The following is a 19,652-nucleotide window of genomic DNA, read 5'->3' on the forward strand; positions in this document are numbered from 1 at the left end:
TGATTCCGGCCGTGTCTGTAGACTGCAGAGCAGAACTAGAAAATTCTGCAAATCAGGCTCTCTCGATATTACAAAACTGGGCAAGGGATCATAATCTTCAAATCTCTCCAATGAAGGCTAATTCCATCTTACTGAAAGACTCCCTCAGAAGACGTCCACAAATTAAGATAGACGAGACCACAATACGTTTCGCTACTGAATTGAAATATCTAGGAATAATCCTGGACTCAGGACTTACATTCCTCCCACATTTGAAACACTTGCAAAGTTAAGGAATTATACTGCCTTGGTCGCCAGAGTTACGCGGCGGGTTTGGTGCCCTCAACCGCCGCACTCTCTCGCTGTTCTACAGAGCAGCATTTCTACCGGCGATTACATACGCTGCAGGGATATGGTATCCGAGAGCAAAAATAGCAGTAAACAGAAAGAAGCTCGAAACTATTCAAAAATTTATCATCCTTACCATTACCAAAACCTGCCGTACTGTCTACATCCATGCCCTTCAGGTGCTGGCAGGCGCCCTCCCTTTGGACCTGGAGGTGATACAATGCGGGTTCCTCTACCAACTATCAAAAGGCACATCGGTGACCTCCATGGACCATACCATTGATCCCACTAACAACTTGAAGGCTGAAAAGAAGTGCCTTAGCCTCCATTTACAGCAGATCTGGCAAGATAGATGGGCTAACTCCACTAAAGGAGATATCACTAGGAAATTTATTCCACATATCAACAAGGTATATCCCAAGTCTCGTTCATGGTTCTGCCCCGTGACCTGTTAGCAACTTTCATGCTAACAGATCACGGATCCATCAGAGCCAAGTGCTCAAGTCTTGGAACTATTGATGATCCCCTTTGCCATTGTGGAGAGTTGGAGCCACCTAGTGTATGACTGCCCTTTGTATGAGGACCTTCCCTAATTCTAATTATCAGAATTAATATCAATCCAAAACACCAGGAGCATTACTTGTTGGACAGCGACAGAGAGTACAAGGCCGCGCAATACTGCGAGGAGCTCTTCACAAGAAGATCCGTACCACTGGAACGACAACATACACCTAACTAACTCATCTTGCCCAAATTCAAAAAGGCCGGTCAACCTGACTACCATCAATATTTGGACGGGACCTCTGTCCCATGAATGACAACACTGTTTTGGTCCTTTCTGATTTAGACTCTTCATTAACTCATATACTATGCAGCTCTGCTGACCCAGTGAGTAAATGGACGGGAGCCCTGAAACCGCTCTCAAGTTATTCAATCATCCACTCTAACACTATCAAATATCTCTCCACATTGAATATCTCTCATGATTTATCGCACTTCATACGAAGTGAAGCAAATATAGAAGAACTTTTTGATGTTCCTAAAATATATTGCATATGATTTAACATCTATATGTTGTCAGTAAATAAACATTAACAGACACAATTTGGCCTCAGTAGCCCTTGTGTCGTTAAGCTCTACACCTACAACAACAACAACTCTCAAGTCAGACTTCAGTGAACGTACATCTCTAATTTTGACTTACCAAACGGGAAAAATCCCAAGAATGACCCCATACAAGTGAAACAGTCCAGTTATAACTACACACCTAACGACCAGGCCTGAAAGCTCCGAACTCGTAGTGATCAATATACATCGGACGGGTCACATGATTTACAGTCCAAAGTGTGACCACAAGAACTGACATATCACACTCTCCAGACTCTGAGAAAGAAGACAGGATGGGACCTCCGTTCCAGGTATGACACTCCAGCACAGCTGAGCTGCTGCCATTAAGCTTTCCTTGCCACGCTCCCTTGCGTGGTCTTTGCATCCACCCCCAGGTGGGGGAGGTTACCCCTCGCTGCCCCCGTTTTCCCTCTGATGGAGCATGAGCCTGCCCACTGTTTTCGGGGTCATCTTCTCTATTAACCCATTATCTCCGTCTTTTCCACCCAGCCTTCAATCTCCCTCCCTTTCTCTAACTTACAACCAGTGTCCGAATCATCTCTAACTTGCTTGAGCCCTACACCCAAAAGCTTAACAACATCAAATCGCATAACCAGTACTTTTGGCTGACCGCCTATCTATAGCAGGTTTTTTTTTTTTTTTTTTTTTAAGGTCCTAGCCACCGAAATCACAGAAAATTAGGTGGCAGGACCTGCCAGAGTAAATAACTATAATACTGGTGTACCTGGTCTGCCTCCTCGGGGTAGAGTATGGGCAACGTTGGGACCCATTAGGAGCCCAGCAGCTAAATGACCAGAGGAACAACGGTACATGACACTACACGTATACAAACTCCATATACCTTTAAACCTCTGGCATTGACAGTGTTCTGTTTCATACCCACAATGTATACTACGCGGAGATGGGGGGAACTCCTGGTTGCGTTTGACACTAAACACACTCTACACCAGTGTAGCGGTTATGGGACGTGTTAAAGATATAGAGTTTCAAAATAACATTATTGTGGGAACCATGCGTTGAGTGTTCCATATCGGGAACGGCATGTCTTGTCGATTACTGCCAGCTCAGCGTGGTTAGAGTGTTAAAAGAATACCGTCGATAGAACTATAAAGGATTATACTAGGTGGATGTTCGTGGTAAGCGAAGGGTACAGCACGTTTTGCGGGATCAACGGCCGGTCACTGTACGACAGTAACGCAATACAAAGTCCCAAATGACGATGAGGCTTCTGTGTCGTCTGGCAATTTATGTGCATCCCATGTATTTTTCTTCTCTGCCACAAGTCTCATTAGTTCATCTGACATCCACTTGGGCCTGAACCTAGAGCAGTATTTCTTAGTAGGAACAAAAAGCCTAGTAGTTTCAAAGAGTCCTTGAATGCTTCCCATTTAGAATTTGCTGTTGGTGACATCATCAGTTGGTCCTACTGTATAGAACCTAAAAAAAATCGGAGTCATATTTACGAAAGCAAAAATCCTTCCCCTTATGGTAGTGACGTCTTTAAGTAAATTCCACATCAGTGCACCATGATCACTGCTACCTAGTGATTCCTTTATCTGTAAATTTTTAATGCATGACTAATCACTGCTGATAATCAGATCAAAAACGTTATTCCCTCTTGTTGCCTCCCTAACATGCTGAGGTAAAAAACAATCATCCACAAAAGCCTAGCCAGTTTCCGACTGACCCACCCACATGTTCCAATCTGCGAAGGTAAAATCCCCCATTATGACACACTCTGATTTACTGGCCCACTCTATTTCTCTGTATAATTGTTCATTGTACTCATCAGAGTCATTAGGCCTATAACAATCTGCTACTCTCATTTTGGCTTTCCCAGTGCTTATGTCACACCAAACTGACTCAATATTGCACCGTCCATCTATGTCAACTGGATGCACTTCCTCAGATTTTATGTTTCTTAACTAACAGCATAACCCCTCCTCCCTTCCTGTCCTGCCTGTACACATTCTATCTCCCAAATTCCAATTCTGCATCCCTATATCCGAGTGGCACCACGTCTCTGATGTCCCAACAATATCCAGCTTGGATGTCTTAACCAGCACTTCAAATTTATCAAATTTATTTACTTTACTCCTAGCATTGGTGCATATGCAAGTATACATGCACCTGTTCTTACTCTTAGTTACTGTAGCACGGCCCATGTATATACTTGTTTCATGACCCCCAGCAGTTCCTGAAATCCCCAGAAACTGGCTTTTTGGGCTGCTGCTCATTCCCATAGAAGCAGTTCAAGAATCATTTCCACCTCTGCCTGTGGCTACTGTTGACCTATTAGTCTGTGAATCCTCCAAGCTAGCAGTTTTCCGACCCACCTAACATTGCCTTGATAGCATCAGCAAATATTGTTGCACCCTTTCTATTTTTTATTATTATTATTTTTATTAGCTGTATGGTGCAAGGTAGCCTGTGGCTTGTGCTGTACCAGCCAAAAAAAAAAAAAAAAAACCTGAATTACCCTATTACCCTGAGAGCGAGCGAGAGAGAGAGAGAAGTAGAAAGGAATCACCAAGAAAGAGAAGAATGATGATATCCAACTCAGGACCTTGGGTGTGACAAGCCCATACTCCCTAGATGTGAGCCCTTGGGGTTATTTAAGTGTATCCCATCCTTGTAGAATCAATCTCTCCTGTTAACAAGCACAGACCATGCTGATAGTCTGGTGCATTAGCTCACAAATTTTTACATGCCCTAAAAAAATCATATCAGAACCATACAAGACTGACACTTATAAGCCCATGTGCCTTATGTCAATAAATTGCATGTACTGTATTTTCTGGTCTATTTCCTGTTTTAATAAACGAAAATCTCGTGTTTCCAGAAGGTGAGATTTGTGAACTTTACTTTTTGACTGATTTTTGCCTAATTTTAGGGACGGGAGGCAATCATGTATCTCACGTAGCCCGCTATATTTTTCTCACCATGTTTTAGTATTCCCAATGCCAGAATGGATAGTCTGGTGCATTAGCTCATTAAATATTGCATGTCCTAAAAAAAGTCGTATCAGGACCATACAAGACTGACACTTATAAGCTCATGTGTATAATGTCAATAAAATGCATGTATTCTCTGTCGATTTCCTGTTTTACTAAACGAAAATCTGGTGTTTCCGTAAGGACCTTGCTGTTTATGTCTGAGACAGACTAACTCAGCCACAGAGTGAAATAAGCCCATAAAAGTTCTTCGCATCATTGACGGAATGGATTCGAACCCTGGTTTTTTCTAACTGGGGTGGGGATGACAGTGATTATAACCACTGTACTACGCGCGCAAACTTACTTGCCCTTAAGAAAAAAATAAGAAAGGTTCCCAGGGTTCCGGAGCACAGTAATTTCTTTGCTCTTTGTGTTTCCATAATCTCCAGGCGATGGAGCAGCTGCGCCACTGCTCCTCGATAAATCCAACCTTTAATATGCCTAATTCTGCTGTCCATGCCCATATTTTTCATGATTTGGTATATTCAATTATGCTGGCAATAATTTAATATGCCTAATTATTCTGTCCATGTCCATAACCACAGGAGCTCACATTTGGTGAATTTGGGCTTGGCGCACCCAGGGCCTTGAGCTGGATATTACCATACTTATCTTTTTTGGTGACTCTCTCTCTCTCTCTCTCTCTCTCTCCTGAGCTGGATATTATCATACTTCTCTTTTTTGGTGATTCTCTCTCTCTCTCTCTCTCTCTCTCTCTCTCTCTCTCTCAGGGTATTCGAATTTTTAATTTTTTCTGGCTGGTGCAGCATAAGCCTCAGGCTTCCTTGCACCATATGGCTAATAATAATAATAATAATAATAATATAGTATTTCTCTCCATTATTTAATATACCTAATAATTTTCTATATTAAGTTCCACTTTACATTGCTTAAATTATATATCTGGTTCGCAAACATGACAAAAGCACATGACTCTGAGAGTGAGGGTGCTTATACTCTCAGTTCGATGGTTTTGGTTTGTCATTCGCTACTGTTCTGCAGTTTCAGCTGTGATCTGGGAAGATTGTGTTGGTGTGGTTGGCTTTGAGTGTCATAAACTCGAAATTTTCGTCGCTGCGTATGGAATTATCATTTAATGCGCACAAACCAGTATAGTTAATAAACATAATTTTAATTATCAGTGGCAGAAATAATCTATAGCTAGTTCCAGTTTTAGTGCGAAATGTTAGCTCTCATAAATAGGTTTTTGGATTGGATTAAAAGCCTCTTTTGGAAGGAAGAAATGGAGCTGACTTTAGTTGGTCTTCAGTATTCTGGAAAAACAACGTTTGTGAACGTGATATCAGTAAGTATGATTCAGTTTTAAGCTCATCAGGTTTTTCTGTACTCTACCCCCGAGTCACCATGACTCCACTCTAAAAAAAAAATTCGATGGGCGGTGCCAGCTGCTATGTTGTTACACACTTTATTAAAATTGGGTCAAAATAAAAAAGTAGGAGGACATTTTCGTATGTTTTTCGGTATCAATTGTTGCTTTACTGTTCAGAACTTCTGAAATAGGAATTTATGCTCGTCTTCTCTTGTGAAGTAGTCTGAGTTAAAATGTTTTTACTTTTTATGGAATAAAACCAATTCCAAACGTATGTCCATTCAAACGTTAGATCACCATATATGAGAAAGCGAAAGATAGTTGAAAAGTGGATGTGGTGCGGCGCAAATTATGATGACCGGCTCAAATTATGATGACATCCATATGAACTATTAAATGCAAAGGTGTTTCCGATAAAAGTTGTTTTCCATTGGTTAAGTTCTTTATTACGACGAAGCTGTTTACAAATCGTCACCATTGGTGGTTCCCACAACCTTTATGCCCGTTGCTGTTTATTACAAATATACCAATTTGCCAATATATACCAATATATATTGCAAAATATACCAATATACCAACGGCCTCCGTAGCCGAGTGGGCAGGAGCGGGAGTGCAGTAGCACACGCTCTTTGAGTAGACCGGGGTTCAAGCCCCTGACTGCTGAATACGGTCGATCTGCCAACCCGCATTGGACCAGCGTGGCAGATTATGGTCTATTTCCCTCAGTATGAATTGTTGAGGAGGCTTCCATCCTGCAGTGGGTTGATAATGGCTGCACTTTACTTTTTTTTATACCAATTTAGATAACGTGTAGCATTATGGTGGGTGAATTGTGTTGTTACAATTTTTTGTTAACTGTAAAAATTTGACAATGTAATTTTAAGTGACCCAATAATAATATATATACATTGCTTATAGTCAGTAAAAAAAGTACTCTAAAGGTGTATTCTTACACCAACAATATACTTTGTAAATACCACTTTGACTAGTTGTGCATATCACTTGCCGACCGGGCTAGCCGGGTGGGTAAAGTGCTTGCCTGGCAACCCAAAGGTCGCAGGTTCGAATCCCACTTCGGGCTTGGGTCAAAGTAATGCAAAAACCTTGGGAGGTGCATTATGGCCACAGAAGCCGATGCACCAACAACTATCAAACACAAAAAAAAAAAAAAAAAAACCTTATCACTTTTATTATTATTATTATTAGCCATATTGTGCAAGGAAGCCTAAGGCTTATGCTGCACCAGCCAAAAAAAAATTCTGAGTTACTCTGAGAGAGAGAGAGAGAAAGAAAGAAAGGAAACAAGAACGAGAGTCTGAAGTAGAAGGGAATCACCAAGAAAGAGAAGAATGATGATAACCAACTCAGGACCCTGGGTGTGCCAAGCCCATACTCAGCAGATGTGAGTCCCTGGGATCAAGAAGCCACTCTGGAGATAGATAATCTTCACCTTCACAATTTTGTTATTGGCATTTGAAAATTGTTAAAAGTGCTAGGTTGATTTCTAAACCTACCAGCATTTTCTAGATGCTTGTGGAATATCACGCAGATGAGACCCATTCTATAACATCATGATTAGACTGGGGTTCGAGCCCGTGACCACCAAATATGGAGGATGCGGAAAGGTCAGGGAATGATCCCCGGAGCAATATGGCCTTAGTTGCTAATGCTCCTAAAAATCAAATAACAACAACAACTATAACATCACTTTATCCAAAGAAGGTATTATTAAGCATGGTGACACCATAGATGCAATACACTTTAGAGAGCTGACCAAATGGGAAAAAAATGTAACTACAATAGTATAACAGTAACAAATATATTTTAAGTGGTTGTTCAGGTAGTGATAAGATAGTGTCCTTGAAATTAGTCTGTAATGAAGTTACTCATGGGAAGGGGGGGGGTTAAGTAAGCTGATTCTGATTATGAGAAGCCTATGCCTAAGGGTACAAAAAAACATAGTAAGGAATTCCTTGCTTTTGATAACTAGAAGGAAAAGATGAACCGTATTGGTTCCTTTGATATAAATGCCAAACACTGTATGAGTTGACAAGAAACTAAATAAATATTTTCTATTTACATTTCACAGGCAAAGAAGTTTTTAGAGATGGAGATTCCAGAAGTCTCGCTATTGTTGACTGGGAGTTAAATGATCATATGATAACTGAAAGAAAGCAGGAATAGAAATTTATGCAGAAGCTATAAGTAAATAAGGCACCTGGGGCTGATGGATTTTTTTTTTTCCCTCCCATTTCATTGGAGAAAACATAAACCCTAAATACAAAAAAGTATTATAACCTGTTGTACTTATTACCATCTATGGGTTGAAGGCTGAGAAGAGAGAAGAAAGTTGTGGACATTAGACCTGAATTTCTGTAGATTATAATTTTTGGGAAATACATGTGGGAGAAGAAAGTTGTTCATAAAACAGAAGTAGAAGAGATAAATAAGTAAAGCTGATTCTGTAAGTTTGGACTTGGATAGTGAATGAATACTGCCTGTTTGCAGCATCTGTGCTTGGAATTGGTTTGGAAAATTGCAGATGCAATTCCACTTCCCCCCCCCTGCAATCCCAGATGCAAATTTAGGACAGTGCCCTTGGAGGCATCTATAAAAAGGAATGTAACAGAAACTAAATATCTACGAGGCAGAGTGGAGAGACTTGGTAAAAATGGATCATTAATTAACATGACTGCCCTCTTTTGAATGGTGTCAAGAAGCAGGAGAGCCTCCACCTCAGATTTGGGAACAATATTTTGTGGTAGGGTGGATTTAAGATTTATACAGAGTAAGTAATTGTTTAGAAAGAAAGTAACAGAATGAAAATCTGGTTTGTTTGATGTAGAGGAAGCAATATTTGTGTGTGATGTCTTTGTGCCGAGAGAGAGAGAGAAGTCAGAGGTCAGCGTATTCTTAATAGAGATATGTGAGCTTATCTAGTGTCATCGAAGATTGCATAGGTGCAATACTCTTTTGTGAGAAATAAGACAGACTGAGTTTTAAAAGGATTGAAATTAACTAAGTTATATTTCTCCCATTTGAGAATTAACTAGTCAGCATTTAAAGAGTTGGTGGTGGATGTTTGAGAAATTGAGGCTGTTTGTGCAGGGCACTGTTTCTCAAACTGGAAGGTGGGATGTAGTGTCTTATCCATAGTTTTCCTGATGAAAGGAAAACTATGGATAAAATTAATAGACAAGATATGCAATCTTATTCAAAAGACCTTTATGCTAAACGTGATCAAAAGCCTTAGAAATGTCTAGAACAAATTCAATGCAAAAACTTGAATTTACCAAGACCATTTTGCATTGAATTTCTCCATAGATAAGTTATGTCAGCCAGTTTATCACCAGTGGATCAACATTGGTGGAATCCATATTGGCAATCATTAACCAGATAGAAGGTTTGAGTCAGTGGACACCACTCCAGTTACCTCCACTCTTTCTGTTACTTTGGAAAGTGTGGAGGTAACAGTGGTGTGATAATTGGAAAGGAAGATTTGTTACCCTTTTTAGGAACTGTCTGGTTTCTAAAAAGCATAAAAAATATGAGATTTCCAAGCAAAAGAAAAAAATGAATGGAATAATGTAGTGTTAAAAGACGACAAAGAACAGGATCACAGGTTTTGAGGACAAATTGCCATCAGAACCAGGAACTTTTTTGGTATCAAAATTGTTTAGAATTCTTCTAACATCTTTCTGTCAAAAGGCCATGGGAGACATAAGGGGGGGGTGTATTGGCTATGGGAGATGGTGGTTTACCAAGGTTATTAATATAAGAGCCAGAAGAAATATAGGATGCTAGTAATTTAGCTGAGGATTCAGTAGAACCATCAGTTTAAGAAAAGTGAGTAGTCATTGACAGAAGTTGTGGTCAATACAGAATACAGCAAGAGACAAAATACTCAACTAACATTTGGACAATAAGCAAATGCTTTACTCATATCCTGTTTATAATTGACTTCTGATTGATTACTAACTGTTTTACAGTTGTTGCAAGCTTTTGTTTAGGCAGAAAATGAAGCTGGAGATATAGATACAAGCTGGTTGTAATGTGCTACATTCTCATTGTGAACAGCCTTAGCACATTCATATAAGGGACAAGATTTTAGAGTGGAATGCAGAACACCGGAATTCATCCCTACAAGAATAATTTCATTGACACAATTTGAGCAAATATTTGGATCAGACAATTTAAAACAGCAATTCAGTCAGGGAAAATAAAAATCATTCAGATCATCTCATTTCATATTTAATGTCAAACAATGCGAGGCCAAAAATGGCTATGGGAGAAGGGGCTCCATTGGAAAAGAGATTATCAGCAAGTTATGATCTGAGGTGCCTAGAGGACTATTAACATTGACTGTGTATTTGGAATGGTCGTTAGTGGGGTAAGTTTTTCTGGTGGGTACCTGAACAGGTTTGCATTAGTAATAGCAAAAGCTTCAGCACAGTGACTAGCTGGGTCTGTGTTCACAACTCCAGAGGAGTTCAGAAAACTAAAGCCAACTGGAGTTGTGAACATTAAAACTGTTGGGAAAGCAGTTTCAAAGAAAGGAAGCCAAAGTGTTGCAAGTGATTAGTGGAGTTAGGAGAACAATAAAGGCAACAGATGAATTTGACAGAATGGGGTACATAGATTTTAAGACAGAGGAGATTCCAACAAGGAATAAACTAATTTTAAATAATTTGATGTAAATATTTTTTAAATAACTTATAGCTTATGTGGTGTAAAGTGCTTACACCACGTAAGCTATAAAATGTTTATACTTACAACCATGATAAATACGTTTAATAAATTAGCATCACATACAAACCCTTTACCAGGCTCTTGTTCACATGCTTAATGAGTCAGAGCTAGGATTTTAAATTTTGCCTTTCTGAAACTGCTCCATCGTGTTGCAATATACATTCCCATTCCAGTGTTTTTACAGCCTCTCATTCCCTGGTACCAACTGCCATGCTCCATTAGTACCTACTTAATTGTATTGTTGAAAAGCCTGTTCAGTAATTCTCTTATTTCTTTTTAAAGCCATCTGGCTAAATTTTATAATGGAAAATACATCTTTTATTTTCTTTTTTCCAAAGTCCAATTCAAATTCCAATTATTTAATTCCCTTTAGCTACATGTTTGTTATGTTCATCTAGGTGTGTTTCTAATTTTCTGGTGTCTTTTCCTTCGTATATCTTGCCACATATACACTTTTATATATTGTTTCGAGATGCTGAGGCATTTGCAATTACTAATGACTTGCACAGATAGTTCATTTACTTACCAGAATACCAAACAATCCTAACCATGCAGCCAGCATGCTTGATTTTTTCTCAGAAACAACCCTTCTAACTGCTTGGTCAAGGTGAGTTGTCCTATTTTTCCTTCAACCTCGTGTTGAGAATGGCCATGAGGATGTCACAGATCATCCCATTTTGGATTACAAGAATGCAAAATGGGATGATCTGCAAGATTTTTTTTTCTTCTTTTACTTGGTTGAATTACTGTTTCAAATCTTCTGATGTCAACATTTGTTCAGACAGTGTTAGTGAAATTATTCTTATAGGGATGGAATCCTTTATTCCACGCTCTACCTTAAAATCTTGTCCTTTATCTAAACCTTGGTTTTCCAATAAATGTGCTTAGGCTGTTCAAGAGAAGAATGTTGCATATCATAATTGGCTTGTATCCAAATCTCCAGGTTCATTTTCTGCCCACACTAAATCTTGCAACAATTGTAAAGTAGTTATTAATCAGACCAAAGTAGATTTCAAATAGGCTGAGAGTAAAAAACTTGCTTCTTGTTCAAATGGTAGCCAGGCATTCTGGTCTCTTGCCATAGCTATTGTCTGCAACTTTTGCCCATCTCTGTTCCTGCCTCTGTCAAAACCAAATGGGTTCTATAGCAACTTCAGCCAAAGATAAAGCTGATGTGCTAGCATCCTATTTTTCTTCCAACTCTTGTATTGATGATTTGGATAAACCTCCTACCACCATTTGCAGTACACTCCATTCAATGCCGCTTGTGGTCTTCCATCAAAAGGATGTCAGAAGGATTTCGGCAAACCTTGATGCTAAGAAAGCTCCAGATCCTGATGGTATTTCTCCACTTGTTCTCAAAACCTGTGCTCCTGAACTTCTATTCTGTGTTGCCTTTTTCACTTTATTATTCCAAAGGTGTTTTTCCTTCTGTTTGGAAATTTGCTCATATCCAGCCAGTTCCTAAAAAAGAGTGACAAATCCCTCACATCCAGTTATCATCCCATTGCAGTTACTTCTAACCTTTCCGTCAACTTTAGATTTGACCTCTGTCCATATTCCAGCCTTGGACTATAATGCCATCATAGCAGCAGCATGCCTTGCACAGTGGAAAGAACTATGGCACACCCAGACTAATAATAAACTTTTTCACTTGACACAGGAACCAAAATTTTGGCACCCGATCATCCAGCCAACCAGAAGGGAAGAAGTGGCACTTGCATGGGAAAGAATAAAGCATACTCATCTGACCCATCTCCATCTACTCACAGGTGATGATCCTCCTCAGTGTCCACACTGCTCAGCACAACTAACAGTGATACATATTCTTATTGACTGTCCTCACTGTCAACAGGACAGAACATCAGTCTTGTCTTCTTTAACAAATCTTCAACAACCGAGATCACTAGAACATATTATTAGTGACCAGACAAATATTAATGAACTTTTCAGCTTTCCAAAAAAAAAATCGGAATGTATAATCGATTCTGAATAGTTTTCTAAAATGAAATTGAAATGCCTTCAATTCTGAATTATTTCCTAACATCCATGGACAGGCGCACTATAGCAAGTGTAGCTTATGCGCCATCAAAACACACACACGCACTCACACACACTCTCTTAGTAATGGAGAAATCGATTAACAGTCAACTCTTATTAAACTATCTAGAAATTTCCATCTGATCAATGATCACTAGTATGGATTCTGTCAGTGTCGATCCGCTGATGATATTCTGGTTTATGTTTGGCACGCCTCATCTATGGACAAATTCAATGGAAAAGTTAGGTGAAACTCAAGAAGTTGCTCTTGACATTTCAAAGGCTGTTGATCGTTTTGTAATAGAGGTCTTCTAAATAAGCTTTCATCTTATGGTTTGCCAAATGTTTTTTGTAATTGGGTATCCAGTTTTCTCTCTGACCACTCACTGCTGGTGATAGATAGCTCTAATCTTCTAACTTCTCCACTAATGCTGATGTTCCCCAAGGTTCTTTCCCCCCCTTTCCTCTTGTATATTAATGACTTTCTTCCATTGACCAGAAATCCTATCTATAATTTTGCTGATGGTAGCACATTGCATACCAGCTTTCATTTTGAGAAACCTTGTCCTGCACAAACAGCATCAACTTCTTGAATATCTGCTACCAATCCCTTAAATGCTGATCTCCAGATAATTCTCCAGTGGGGCAAAGATAAATTAGTTGTTTCAATCTTCTAAAACTCGGACCTGTTTTATATCTCACAAAAAGGATTTTTCTGCTCCTATGTGTATCTTCGATGACACTCTGATTTTTAGTCAAAATCATATATCTCTATTGGGGATTACCCTGACTTCCAACCTCTCTTGGTATAAGCACACTACAAATATTGCTTGCTCTTCATCTAAAAAACTGATTTTTCTCTTTTGATCTCAGCATTACTTTTCTTCCAGACAGTTGTTCACTCTATGCAAATCTACCCTACCATGGAATATTGTTCCCACATCTGGGGCATTGACCCCCAAAACTTCTCTCAGACTTCTAGATTCCATTCAAAAGAGGACACTTACGTTAATTAATTACCCCCATTCTCTGTCTCATAGACGTTCTGCTGCATGCGTGTTCTATTGATACTTCTATGGGCACTGTTCTTCTGAATTGGCTTCTATAATTCCCTCTCTTTCTTCCAAAATAGTTTAAACACGTGCTGCAACCAGTCAACATCCTTTTACTGTCCAATTTCAAACTCACAGAACCAGCTTTTCTTCTTCCTCGTTTATTCTACAGGGATGGGATACACTTAAATAGAAAGGGTGCAAGAATATTTGCTGATGCTATCGAGGCAGTGTTAGGTCGGTCGGAAAACTGCTAGCTTGGAGGGGGATACAAGGAATAATAGATTAACAGTAGCCACTGGCAGAGGTGAAAGTGATTCTTGCACTGCTTCTATTGGAATGAGCAGAAACCTAGAAAACAAGATGCAGGATATTTCAGAGACTGTTGGGAGTCATTGCGGTACAAGTAAACACATGGGTTGTGTTAGGGTAGCTAAGAATAGGATCAGGTGTATATATACTTGCGTGTACACCAATGCTAGGAGTTTAGTAAATAAATTTGATGAAGTTGAGGTATTGCTCAAAACAAAGGCAGATATTGTTGGGATATCAGAGATGTGGTGTCACACAGATATAAGGAATGCAGAATTGGAATTTGGGGAGTACAATGTGTACAGAAAGGATAGACAGGATAGGAAGGGAGGAGGGGTTATGCTATTAGCTAAGAAACACATAAAATCCAAGGAAGTGAAGCCAGTCGACATCGCTGGACAGTGCAGTGCCGAGTCAGTTTGGTGTGACATAAGCATTGGGATTAGGGGCTTAGAGGGGAACAGGTATCCTGTTTGTTATCAGACACTCAGCCTAAAACACTGATGGATCTAATATCTCTCTATTACAGAAGATTTAGGAGAAGTCCGGCTGGCCTGCCTCCCTAAAATCCACTCGTGCACACCTTCTCGATGGTAAGCCTTGTTATGTCACTTAGGTGGCAACAAACGTTTAGAGTGGTTCTCTTCAAGACGCCTGGTCAGCGTGAAGAGGAAAAGACCAAACCCTCCAGCATATGAGAGCACAACAATACAAATAGCCCTCAGTCCCCAGCTGCTTTCACTCTCCCTCTTACGACAGCGAGAGGATCAGAGTGGAAGCAGAGGGTGCTAAGAATCTCTGGGTACGACCAGGCTGCCATGCACGGAAACTGAACATGGCCTGTTATAACGTACGATCACTCATCGGTGAAGACAGGATATTAGAGCTGGAAAAGGAATTAGAAAATGTGAATTGGAATATCATCGGTTTGGCTGAAACAAGAAGAAGAAATGAATCACTTATAAGTTTATCAAGTGGAAATCTGCTGTACACCAATGGAAAACAGTGAAAGGAGTGAAGGTGGAGTTGGGTTTCTGGTCCATAAAGATTTTAAAAACAACATTTTGGAATTCAAAAGTACATCACCAAGTGTGTCAAGACTAATACTCAAGATTTCTAAGAGGCACAAGCTAAAGATTATAATGATTTATGCACCAACATCAAGCCATGATGATGAAGAGGTTGAAGAAATGTACACCGAAATTGAGTCTTCTAGATGAGCAGAAAACCCACTACACTATTATTATGGGGCGCCTCCGTAGCCAGGTGGGAAGAAGCAGCAGTGCATAGCACACGCTTCTTGATTAGACCGGGGTTCGAGCCCGTCACCACCAAATACGGAGGATGCGGAAAGGTCAGGGACTGACCACCGCATATCCCGGAGCAATATGGCCTTAGTTGCTAATGCTCCTAAAAACCAAAACAACAACAACAACAACTATTATTATGGGGGACTTCAATGCTAAGGTTGGAAAAAGGCAAAACAGCGCAGAAAGAGGAACTATAGGAAATTTTGGAATTGGTGAAAGAAATAAGAGGTGAAAGACTTGTGGAATTTGCAGAATCTCAAGGACTGTCAGTAATGAACGCCTTTTTCAAGAAAAGGGTGAACAGAAAGTGGACATGGAAGAGTCCAAATGGATTAACAACTAATGAAATCGACTTCATCCTCACTAACAGAAGATATATTGTGAATGATGTTACCGTCCTGAATAAGGTAAATGTTGGAAGTGATCACAGAATGGTAAGATGTACACTTGATATAGATGTAGGAAAGGAAAGGAAAAAACTGACTTGAGTAAATAATACAAAGGTCTTTGAGATAACAGAGGAGGAGAAAAAGCAGTATGTACTGGAACTTAAGAACAAGTTTGAGCTTCTGCAGACTGCTCAGGACCAAGATATCGACGAGGAATATTGCAACTTTCTGAAAGTCAAAGCCCAAGAAACCTACAGGGAAAGAGAAATCCAAAGAAGAAAAAAATTAGTCAAGAAACACTTGTTATGGTGAACGAAGGCGATAAACACTGACAAGGAGAAAATTGAGTATACTGAGTTATGCAAAGCCATTAGAGAGAGACTCAGAGAGGACATAAGAAGATTTAACACAAGATGTTGTTGTTGTTGTTGTTTGATTTTTAGGAGCATTAGCAACTAAGGCCATATTGCTCCGGGAATATGCGGTGGTCATTCCCTGACCTTTCCGCATCCTCCGTATTTGGTGGTGACGGGCTTGAACCCCGGTCTAATTAAGAAGCATGTGCTACGCACTGTTGCTCCTTCCCACCTGGCTACGGAGGCGCATTTAACACAAGAAAAGTAGAACAAGCATTAAGGGAAAACAAAGGACTTAAATCAACAGCCATGAGCAGTAATACAGAAATACAAATGATACTGAAACTGAAGAATAGCGATGGTGTACTTATAAATAGCAGAGAAGGCATAATTCAAATAGCAGAAGACTACTATAGAGAATTATACAAGGAGTGAGGGAATGATGCCAGCAGTAAGGAAGATGGATCGCAAATTAGTAACACATACAACATACTTGATATCCTTCCTGATGAGATAGAATATTGGTTGAAGAAAATGAAGAATCAGAAAGCCCTCAGGGAAGATGAAGTTACTGTAGAGTTGTTAAAATTGGGAGGAAGAGACATGACACAAAAACTGGCAAGACTTCACAAAATGCATTAGAAAAGGTGTGATGCCTAAGGAGTGCCATATGCAATCATAGTTTTGCTGCATAAGAAAGGAAATAAATCAGAAATTGGAAATAATAGACCAATTAGCTTGTTATCCCACATCTACAAGTTGTTCACAATGGTCATTACTAACAGATTAGAAAGAATACTTGATGAGAATCAACCGAAAGAGCAAGCTGGCTTTAGGACAGGATTCTCAACTATGGATCACCTTCACGTAATATCACAGCTAATGGAGAAAGCAAATGAATATAAAACACCACTATGCCTGGCATTTGTGGATTATGAAAAGGCATTTGACTCTATACACCGTAAGGCAATGTTTCGGGCAATGGAAAGACAAAGCATAGATACCCCATATATTATGATTTTGAAGAAAATAAATATATGAGAATGCTACCACCTTTATTAGACTAGACAAAGACCTTTCTTAATTTAAAATTCAGAAAGGAGTTCAACAAGGAAACACAATATCTCTGAAGTTGTTTAATGCTGCCCTTGAGGAAGCTTTCAGAAGATTAGACTTCTGAAAGCTTCCTCAAGTGTAGCATTAAAAAAGAAAAGAGTCAATGTGAATGGAGAGTACCTAAACCATTTACGATTTGCAGATGACATTGTGGTCATAATCCAAGATCCCAAAGAATTAGAGGAAAATTTTAATCAGTTATGCAGAATTAGTAAGGATTTTGGAGTAAAGATGAATATGGCTAAAACAAAAGTAATGATGAGCATACTTGTTCATTAGAAAGGGAAATAATGATTGAAGGAGCAGTAATTGAAAAGGTGGAGTCATATACGTATCTGGGACAAGTCATTAGCTGTAATAATGATAAATGGCTGGAAGTCAAGAGAAGAATAAATTTTGGATGGATAGCATTCAGGAAATATAGTCACATACTGAGGAGCAATATCCCAATTTGTCTGAAATGTAAAATAATGAACCAATGTATACTCCCCACCATGACTTATGGAAGTGAAACTTGGGCACTCACCAAAAGAATGGAAGAGAAGCTGAGAACTACACAGCGAAGAATGGAATGAATCATATTGGGAATCAGACTGTTAGATAAGAAGAGAAACACATGGATTAGGCAACAAACTCAAGTAAAGGACATTCTTATCAAAACTAAAGAACTAAAATGGTCTTGGGCAGGACACATAGCTCGAAGACATGATGACAGATGGACTAAGAAAATAACAGAATGGTATCCAAGAGGAGCTAGAAGAAAACCTGGAAGACAAAGGCGGAAAAAAAGGAAATCTGTGGCAACTGTGCAATGGACGTTTTGCACCAAATATGGAAAGGAGCCTCCTAGTAGACCTATAATGTACTTTTGGCACAAGAATTTTGTTGAGACAGGTTCTGTTTGCCAGGACACCCACGTATTTCTGATGCTGTCGTGGAAAAGCTGAGGGAGAGGTTTGTTCAGAGTTCTGTGAAATCAATGCGATGTGCATCCTGTGAGACTGGCATTCCACAACTGACCTTTTGGCATGTGTTGTGAAGACGTTTACACTTGCGGCATACCCGGGTTTTATTTTTTTTTTTTTTATTATGAAAACTCCCAACACAAGAGGTATTAGAACACTAGTACTTAGTACTGTGCTTGGGTTGGAGGTTGAGAAGACAAAAGAAGATATTTGTTGACATTAGACTTGAACTTCCGTAGACTGTAATTTTCAGGAAATACGTACAAAGGAAGGTTGTTCCAGAAAATGGCAGTTGAATGAATAAACAAGGAAGATGAAAAGTTAATTCTGTGAGTTTGAAGTTGGACAATAAATGGATGTTCGCTGGTGGCGGCATGTGTTCGGACTGTTTTGACAGAGAGAGAGAGGGGGGGGGGGCAGGGGAATTATAGAAGCCAATTCAGAAAAACAGTGCCCATGGAAGTATCTGTAGAAAAGGCATATAGCAGAAACAGTACGTCTATGAGACAGCGAATGGAGAAACTCTGTTAGAGAGGAGTCATTCATTCATTGAAATAACTGCCCTCTTCTGAATGGAATCTAGAAGCCTGAGAGAGGTTTTGGGGGCACTGCCCCAGATGTGGGAACAATATTCCACGGTAGGACGGGTTTGCGATTTGTATAGAGTGAACAGCTGTTTGGAAGAAAAGTAAAGCCAAGAGCGAAAGAGAAAACCAAGTTTTTTAGATTCAGAGGAAGCAATATTTGTAATGTGCTTGTGCCAAGAGAGATTAAAAGAGTAAGGGTAATCCCCAAAAGAGATCATTTTGCCTAGAAATCGGAGTGTCATCAAAGATAAGCATAGGAGTAGAAGAATCCTTTTTGTGAGATATAAGACAAGACTGAATTTTAGAAAGATTGAAATCAACTAAGTTGTCTTTGCCCCACTGGAGGATTACCTGGAGATTGGCATTTAAGGAATTGGTAGTGGATATTTGAGAAGTTGAAGCTGATTGAGCAGGGCAAGTTTTCTAAAGTGGTATGCAATGTGCTATCGTCTGCAAAACTATGGATAGGATTTCCAGTCAATGGAAGAAGGTCATTAGTATACAAGAGGAAAAGAGTAGGGGAAAGAACTGAACCTTCGGGGACACCAGCATTAGTGGAAAAGTTAGAAGACAGAGAGCCATCTACTATCACCCTCAGTGAGCGATCAGAGAAAGCTGGTTAACCAATTACAAAAAACAGTTGGCAAACCATAAGATAGAAGCTTGTTTAGGAGACCATTATGCCAAACACGATCGAAATTCTTTGAGATGTCAAGAGCAACTGCTTGTTTTCCTGAACTTTTCCATTGAATTTGTCCATAAATGGGTAACATAAGCCAGAATATCACCAGTGGATCGACACTGACGGAATCCATACTGGCGATCATCGATCAGATGGAAGGTTTCTAGGTAGTTTAAGAGTTGGCGGTTAATTGTTTACCATTGTGCAACAAATTACTCTCAGATAATGTTACATCAGATAGAGGAAGACGAGACATTAATGGACAACATAATCTTTAGTGATGAGTCAACATTTCATATTAGTGGTAGAGTTA

At 39.5% G+C, this 19,652-nt stretch overlaps 1 protein-coding gene across 1 annotated transcript in view; it reads left to right on the forward strand.

Annotated features, from left to right (window-relative positions):
• The first annotated feature begins 5,404 nt into the window (after nucleotides 1-5,404).
• Nucleotides 5,405-19,652, forward strand: part of Arl8 (ADP-ribosylation factor-like protein 8) — a 100,150-nt gene continuing 85,902 nt past the window's right edge. The window contains exon 1 of the mRNA XM_090382880.1: nucleotides 5,405-5,757. Within this exon, the coding sequence (XP_090239006.1) occupies nucleotides 5,635-5,757 (123 nt within the window). The 5' untranslated portion in view covers nucleotides 5,405-5,634. The remainder of the gene's footprint in view (nucleotides 5,758-19,652) is intronic.

Source organism: Mastigoproctus giganteus, chromosome 1 (genome assembly GCF_048544385.1).
Source record: "Mastigoproctus giganteus isolate SK-2022 chromosome 1, ASM4854438v1, whole genome shotgun sequence".
Taxonomy (NCBI): Eukaryota; Metazoa; Arthropoda; class Arachnida; order Uropygi; family Thelyphonidae; genus Mastigoproctus; species Mastigoproctus giganteus.